General features: G+C 34.1%; 2 protein-coding genes across 2 annotated transcripts in view; one reads left to right on the top strand and one right to left on the bottom strand.

Moving 5' to 3' along the window:
* CUNH4orf46 (chromosome unknown C4orf46 homolog) overlaps window positions 1–2,547 on the top strand; it is a 20,990-nt gene extending 18,443 nt beyond the window's left edge. Inside the window, exon 2 of the mRNA XM_019667516.1 lies at window positions 1,423–2,547. Within this exon, the coding sequence (XP_019523061.1) occupies window positions 1,423–1,578 (156 nt within the window). The 3' untranslated portion in view covers window positions 1,579–2,547. The remainder of the gene's footprint in view (window positions 1–1,422) is intronic.
* A 2,310-nt stretch (window positions 2,548–4,857) lies between these two features.
* RXFP1 (relaxin family peptide receptor 1) overlaps window positions 4,858–8,457 on the bottom strand; it is an 83,989-nt gene continuing 80,389 nt past the window's right edge. The window contains exons 9-11 of the mRNA XM_019667496.1: window positions 7,776–7,837; window positions 6,362–6,399; window positions 4,858–6,145 (exon numbers count right to left, since the gene is read on the bottom strand). Of these exons, the coding sequence (XP_019523041.1) occupies window positions 5,841–6,145; window positions 6,362–6,399; window positions 7,776–7,837 (405 nt within the window). The 3' untranslated portion in view covers window positions 4,858–5,840. The remainder of the gene's footprint in view (window positions 6,146–6,361; window positions 6,400–7,775; window positions 7,838–8,457) is intronic.

Raw genomic sequence — 8,457 nt, 5'->3', positions numbered from 1 at the left:
GATCCATTAATATTTACTTTCTGCATTTTCTCAGAAGGAAAATGTCTTAGTATGAGACTCAGAGGAATGTAAGACATGACGGATTCTGAAGCTTTAAACTTAAGTTTAAGTCTCATTAACTTGATTTAGTTTGCAAAAGAATGTGTGGGCGAGAGCAGCAAATAGACATAATGAATCCCCAAGTGTTAGACATGTCTGAGAATGTAAATAACCTGCTAGCATGTGATCAAGAGAATCAGGCAAGGAAACTTTCACAGGGTTTTTAGTGTTTAGTCCACGTAAATGCACTGGTTATATCACTCCTACTGTGGCTGCAACTGGTCTTGCTTGTTGACTCTCAGGGGAAGAGCCAGTTAAATAAATGCTTTTTCCTGTGCGCTTTTGTGGCTTCTCTATTACAGAAGTTATGTCATCTGTGACTACTTGCTAGCATGACTACCTCTCACACTAAATTTTGGTACATAATAAGGTGTTCAATAATATTTGTTGAGTGAATTCTTTCACCAATAGAGACCTCCCTTGTTGATAAAGATACCACCTGGATAATCAGTAATTACTACTGTGGTATCACCAATACCAACACTGTTTATTGAGCATTTTCTCTGTTTCAGGAATAAATTCTATCGACTCCATGAGGTAGGTATTGGTATCACCAGGAGGAGAAAGAGTCTCAAGGTAGGCAAATTATTTGCTAGGAAATTTTCAAGTAAATGTGAAAATTAGGATTCACATTAGTCTGATTTGCCTCTAAAGCCAGGTACTCTGGCAAAAAATGTAAATGATCTTTAGAGTATAAAGTATTGCAGCAACACAAGATACAAGCTCGACAATTGCAGTATACTGTCCTGTGGTTTAACTCTTGCTGCCTGATCCTTAGTTCTGCCATGGTTTCTGCCCAATTCAAGTCTGTTCCTTGAGTTGTTTCTTGAATTTTGTGAGCTACACCATTTTCTTCCAATAAACTCTGTTTTGCTTAATTTAGTCAGAGTGTTTTATNTGCTCACAGGTAAAAATAGTGAACAGTGCCCTTGTTACCCAAATATCAGTAAGAGTTGTTTATGATGAAGCCTTTCAGGTACTTCTGGTCCTTAGTGTCAAGGGGTCCAAGTCCTCTGGATGAATAAAATGAGACTCCAGTGTATTTTCAATTAAAAAAATAAAAATAAAACTGACTTGTCATGTTTCATACATAATGGATATCTTTCTAGCAGACATAGTTCCTCAACGCTTACTTCATATTAAGGAATTTCTTAGGTACCCTGAAAGAGCTGGTGTTTTAGTTTGAAGAATTTTTTTTACTTTTAAAGAATAACTTGGGCATTGGATTTAAGGTTTTAAGCTATTTTTAGACTCCTTATAAAATGAGGATTTAAAAAATAAACTTCCATTGCTTGACCTTTTTTTTTTTTTTTTAAATTGCAGGCAGCATTTTCATTAACCAAACTTCTTGAAGCCACATCTGCAGTATCAGCTCAAGTGGAAGAGCTTGCCTTCAAATGTACAGAAAATGCACGTTTCCTTAAAACATGGCGGGACCTCTTGAAAGAAGGCTATGATTCTTTGAAGACAGACAACTGATTTGGCTGTGTAATAACTCATACTTCCTCATTTACATTTGCACATGTAGTTCTGTATACTCAAAATGAAATTTTTCTTGGTTTTCTTCACTTTTGTGAAAGTAGAATGCTGATGTTATTATTTTTTAATTAAAGTTTATTGGGGTGACGGTTGTTAGTATTGATGTTATTTTTGATGCTGGCCAGTATTTCTGCCCTCTAAACTTTCATAAAGTCTTTTATGAAAGTTAATTTCATCAGTAGATGTAATACCACAGTGTTACCAGTAGCAAACTTGGTAGACCGTTATTCTATTTGACTTGCAGGAAGATACCATGAATGACAGAGTGTGAAGTTAAGCTTCATTTTATGGGCTAAGAAAGGTAACTTTAAGGTTAGCAATGTCAGATCCAGCTCCATTAGGCCAAGTTCCCTCGAACCAATCATTGTATCTTATTTACTTCCCTACCCCCAGCACCTAGACTGGTATCACAAAAGTCACTAAGTAAAAGAGTTAACAATTAAAATCAATTTTTTTCTTCCCGTTTTTAGCATGAAGGTTACAATTGTTTCTCTAAAAAATATTTGAATCAGAACCTCATTGACTTGAAGGAAAACGTTCTCTTTTGTTACAGGGATTTGAACTTGAACTGATGACAACTTTTAAAAATATATGATAAATATTTTTTGCCCTCCTATGAGGCTTTTTAAAAAAAACTTTTACTTTAGAAAATGAAAGCATGTCTGGAAAGAATGCATATTTTCTCCTTATTTATTTCTAAGATTAACTGCTTCTACACATAATATTTCTTGCATTTGATGTTGTATCTTTGATTGCTCACTTTAAAGTAATCAGTATTATGGCCCTGTCCTATTACTGTTAGAGTTTTGTAAGTAATAATTCTAAATTGTAAATGTAATAATTCTAAAGAAGTTACTTTGTTTTTAATGAATTGGAAAAAAAAATTTTTTTTAAAGATTTTATTAGGGAATTGGGNTTTCTTAAATTATGGATATGGTTGCCTTCAAAGTCCCTGAAACATAAAAATAAAAGATAGTAAAGCTAAATTTTAATCACAGACAGAAATAAATTGAGAATTATTTGCTTTCTAATAAAAATCTTTTCTAATGTACTGTTTATTTTATATTGAATCTTACATGGTGCCACTTACATAATGGCTGAAATAACATTTATATATATTAAATGTTTCTTTTTCTGTGTTAATAGTAAAAATTGTTTGAGTCACATCTGTGTCACATGTTCATATAGGCCCATATGTCATCCTGAGAAATGTGAAGAGAATGAGAAGTCAAATTGAAAACCTCTGTTATGGTAAATACTGATTTTATTAACAGAGCTTTAACAGTAAGCTGTATCAAACATCTGTCCAGAGTTACCAATGGCATTTCTCTAAGTGCTATGACCCTATTTTGCTACAGAAGATCCTATTATTGCTACAGAAGCTGGTACTGCCAAAAACAATATTTAGCCTCTACCTCCCTTGCCTAAACGCTCCCCAGAAAAAATTCTCAATAGCCTTTCCCACTGAGAATACCCTTGTTTGTTGTATTATATTGTCACATGGGCCAGTGCAGAGGGAGACCCACAGGCTGCCCTTGGATGTCAACTCTGAATTCAGGGAGCTGAATACAGACCCTACTTGAGCTCTCCTCCGATGTGATGCTATGTCACCATCAGGAGCCTAATCTGAGCAGCAACACTTGTCAAAAAATTTGTTTTATCAGTCTCTTTTTCATGGTTATGATGAAGGTATTCTTTTATTGCACCTCTTTTATCTTATCATTCGGTTTATGGTGAAAGTTTGTAGAGCAGAGTTAGCTGAGGTTAGGGATATACTTTCAAAAGTAAATGCTGGTCCTTAATCTACTCAGTCTATCCCAACATTTAGATTACTGGTTCACCATATAACATAGATCTATAGGAATAACAGCGACTCAAATATATGAACTGAAGTGTGACACANTTTCAAACATTTTTGGTGTGTTTAAAACTACTTGAAGATATTTTATTCCTGTTTAAAGGTTTCCAATTATGAAAGCAAAAATATTCCTATAGCTCAGAGACCAGAAGAATAGCTAAAATGTTAGTATCTTATGATCTGGTGGCCCAGGCAAACAGAAGGTAAAGCCATTGCTTGATGACAACTACTTTGTCTTTAGAGTAAAACATGTACATATAGACGTTTCCCTCCTGAAGTTCCTGAACGTGTGCATTCTAGCTCTTCTTTCTTTTTCCTTTTAACTGCTTTATTGAGATACAATTCACATACCATAAAATTCACCAATCTAAAGTGTATAATTCAGTGGCTTTTAGTATAATCACATAGTTATTTATCACCACAATCAATTTCAGAACTTTTTTTTTTTTGCCCACGATACTCTCTACTTAGGCATTACTATCCCAGCCCTCCCACATACAGTAAACTTTCTGTCCCTGATTTGCTTATTCTAGTATTGTCCTTTTGCGTCTAGCTTATTTCACATTCATCACATTGTAGCATGTGTCAGACCTTCATTCCTTTTCATGGCTAAAGAATATTTCATTGTATGCTCGTGCCACATTTATCTGTTCATCAGTTGATGGGTACTTGGGTTGTTTCTATCTTCTGGCTACTGTGAATAATGCTGCAGTGAGCATTTGCATACAAGGATCTCTTTGAGTCCTATTTTCAAATCTTTTGGGTTTATTTCCAGGGCTGAAATTGCTGGATTATTTGGTAATTCTATAAGTTTTTGAAAAACCACCAAACTTTTCTACGGTGCCTACGCCATTTTACATTAAAGCCAGCATTGTGGAAGGGGTTTCAATCTACACATCCTTGTCAACACGTTGTTTTACCTATTTTTTCCTTACAGCCCTCTTAGTAGGTATGAAGTATTATTGTATTTTAATTTGCATTTTCCTAATGATTAGTGATGTTAGACATCTTTTCATGTGCTTATTGGCCATTTGTATATCTTTGGAGAAATGCCTGATCAAGTACTTTGCCCATTTTTTAATTGAGTTGCTTGTCTTTTTCTTGAGTTGTAGGAGCTCTTTAAATATTTTGCTTATTAAATCCTCCTCAGATATATGATTTCCAAATATTTTCTTTCATTCTGTAGGTTGTCTTCACTTTTTTGATAATGTCCTTTGATGCACAAAAGTTTTTAATTTGGATGAAATCCAATTTATTCTTTTCCTTTTCTTGCTGCTCATGCTTTGTTGTCCTATCTAAGAATCCATTGCCAAATCCAAGGTCTTGAAGATTTACCCATATGTTTTCTTCTACGACTTTTATGTCTTATATTTAGGTTGTTGATTCATGTTGAGTTAATTTTTGTATATGATGTAAGGTAGGGGTCCAACTTCGTTCTTTTACACGTGAATACCCATTTGTCCCAGGATCATTTGTTGAAAACATTGTCCTTCATATGATTGTCTTGGCATCTTTGTTGAAAATCAATTGACTGTAAATGTGTTTTATTTCTGGACTCTCAAATTCTATTCCATTGATTGAAAATGTCTGTCCTCATCCTCCCTTTCTGATTCAACCCTTTGCAATACTTTTACTCATTTTCCAATACCATGTGGTGGTTCTCATTTAAAGCGCAAAGACAACTGGGCAGGCAGTGACAGAGAAGTGCTGCTTTGAGTTTATATCAGAGCATCTTTTTAATAGCAATATATGTATTGTGTTGTATGAAGACTTGAAGAGCATTAAGATGAATTCTTAAAACAATATCTGTATTTTGCAAACATTTTCTCTGATGCTATTATAGTTGAGTATTCTTAACCCTAAATCTTCATTTAAAAGTGTCTGTGATTCTTATGTTTGCTGATATGCATGACAGACAAAGCTCTACCTTAAACTAGGAGCTGCAGATGAACTTTGTATATTCTGTTGTAGTTAAACACAATTGAAAAATGAAAAGTTCCATGCCGTCTACTTCCAAGACTTTACTGCAGTGCCATGTATTTAGTGGGTATTCGATAAATGCAAAATGAAAAAAAAAAAAAGAATGAATCTTTCTGAAATAGATTTCTCTTAATTTCCCAAGGAAAATATGTGCTAGTATATCAAAATTATCAATATAATTTATTTCCTTTTATATGGGCATCAGTCACTTTGATTTTTCTCAAATAACCTCATGTCTTTGTGAGCTAATTTATTTTAGCCATTGTTTATAAATTATTAATTTTGTGGCATTCATTTTATACTAATAAATCCATTACGAAGCATTCCACAGTATTCTCTGTGTAGAAATGGGGTTCCAAGTCAGTTATGAATAGGAATTGAGTCTGGTTGATTGAGAAATTAGTGACAAATCATAGGGGTCTGTGAAAAAAGCTGGCTTCATTAACTTAGGTGGCATCTCCTGCAGCGGCCACATTTCTACCCAGATGAATGATGATGGAGTATATGTTTTCTGACTTCCTTTGCTGTCCATAGGTCTTCTTTGTCTGTAGTTATACCAAAATTTATGGATCATTTCTTTGAATGGTCTTGTGGTCAGAGTATAGAGAATTGGGTTCAAAGCACTGTTGATGGGCAGAATAAAAATCACTACCCAAGAGGTGATGGTACCTGGAAGAAAAAAATTGAAATAGTTTTACCGTTTATGGATGTTTGCAAGGTATAGAAACCCCTTTTCCTTGTTTCTACCCCAGCCCTTTTCTGAGTCTTTATTTTTTCCCTTTCATGTCATATATTGGGTTGTCAGAAAAGTCATGACGAATTTTTGCAACGAAAAACATTGAAAAAATATGCCATGACTTTTCCGACAGCCCAATAATTAAATACCAAGTCTATATGTTTTTCCAGGATGACTTTCCAGGGTGCTAATGTTTGAAGGAAGNTAGTAGTGGTTATGAACTAAGCTCTTTGTGTTCCATGTTCATCAATGGTTACTGGTACTCACTTTACTGCCACCATGAGGGTTAGGATTTAGAGGAATTGCCATCTTATATTCGGATAGTGGTTTCAAGTAGGATAAAATGAGGGGAAGTATGAATCCCTCGATTAACTTGTATTTTAATGGCTAGATAATGCCTTTGTTTCACTGACATGATTCTTTTCCTACTATTGAAAATAAAATAATGTCCTACATGCTGAAGACAGGGTTCAATTGCCAGATACCAGGAGTTGTTACAACAGAGGCTTGGTTCTAATATCTACGTATTGAGATTTTCTTGCGTGTTTTGTGAATGAGGCATTGCATACCAAAAAACGTTATAGGCTAATGGTTATGGAAAAAAATGTTGTGATTTCTATAGCTTGTTTATTGATGTCTTGGAGCAGAATGCAGGATTGTTTCCTGGGGAATGTTATTGCTTGTGGCGTATGTATCCCTTCACCTGTCTCAGTATGCAGGTAAAGTGTCCAGAGAAACATCCTAGATAGGTTCTTGAATTCTTATGGAAACATTTTAATAAATCAGTGTTCTGCCAAGCTAATGGGCAAAACATTAGATCTGTCCACACTCTAGATTCTTTCCAGAAAACACAAAATCAAATTAGTTGCAAGCCCAAACATTAGCAAAAACTCAACCGAAAAAATTATACAAACAAAAAAAGAATTGTCTGAAAGACATGCACTTCATCCATTATTCTACACATATTTTATTCTGACAATCAGCTCCTATGTGCTTGAACCACAAGGCTTTGGTTTATCACAGTGTTTTAATGCCCTTTGGAATTGTGTCATTGATTTTTTAAAAGGGACATTGCAAATAGCTGATTTAATTAATCTCTCTCTTCCAATATTATACCTTGGGATGTTACCCATGGCNGTGTCTAATTTCTTTATGGATCTAAGAATATCCTTTGATCTCAGAATCAGAAAAGTGAAGTCCTTTTATTTTATGGTTTCTGAATCCTAACTCTTTAGAAAACTTAAAAGACACATTTGCTGTCCCTCTAACAGTGGAACAGAGTGGTGTAGGATGTATTTTATTTATTAAATTTACCCTAGCTTTATTCTTTCTCTGCATCTATGTTTCCTTTACCTCACTTTCTTCAAATATTTATTTTATATTTTTCTTTAATGTACATCTTTTATAAGCTATCAGAATTCCTTTGTGGTTTCAGGTGTATATAAATCATGCTAGGAAAAGAGATAATAAATATTTCTTAATGTATGAAAGTATAAGTGTAACAAGTATGAACTAAAATAGTAGAAAGAAAATTTTTGTCAATACATATTTAATCAAACTTACAATTCATGTAGTTTCTGGAGAGATGCAAAAGCATTTTCCTTTATGTGATTAATTTTGTTTCTTTTAAGTCTCCTGAAAGTAAAAAGAAAAATACATTGTAGCTTTTTGAGGTAACTGATAAATGAGTTGTTAGAGAGGAGATTAATAGCCTGCAAAACCAAAGGTAAATTAGCACATTTTTCACATCAAAATATTTTGAAGTGGTATGATAAATTACCCAATCTAATTTTGATCTTAAATTTCCCAAATCTTTTAATGATGATAAAAATGGAGTATTATTCAAATTTTAAAATGAAATAGGGAAGAGCTTTGCAAGGAAAATACTAAATTCTCAACTCTTGAGAATGCAGGCTGAATATCATACGCATAGGTAGCTGTTTTAGAGTCGCTTCTTCAGTTGGTGTAGCATGTCTGTCTAACAAAATACACCCACATGATATCTACCACTCATATACATTTGGTGGTTGATGTAATTTAGGGTGGAGTTGCCTAAGGAACTCTAATCTAAGATGGACCAATTTAGGTCTCTAGTTTAGGATGTTGCATCCGACTGTAACTTTTGACAGGTCCTTTCTGCAGGGTTCTCATCTATACAAGGTCTGACAATTATGTTCACAAACTTGTTGCAACGATATGGCTAACCATTTTGGTATCAAAGGGATTATTCATTATGAATTTGTAC

This window comes from Hipposideros armiger, unplaced genomic scaffold (genome assembly GCF_001890085.2).
Source record: "Hipposideros armiger isolate ML-2016 unplaced genomic scaffold, ASM189008v1 scaffold_498, whole genome shotgun sequence".
Taxonomy (NCBI): Eukaryota; Metazoa; Chordata; class Mammalia; order Chiroptera; family Hipposideridae; genus Hipposideros; species Hipposideros armiger.
This window is presented reverse-complemented; position numbering and strand designations above follow the sequence as displayed.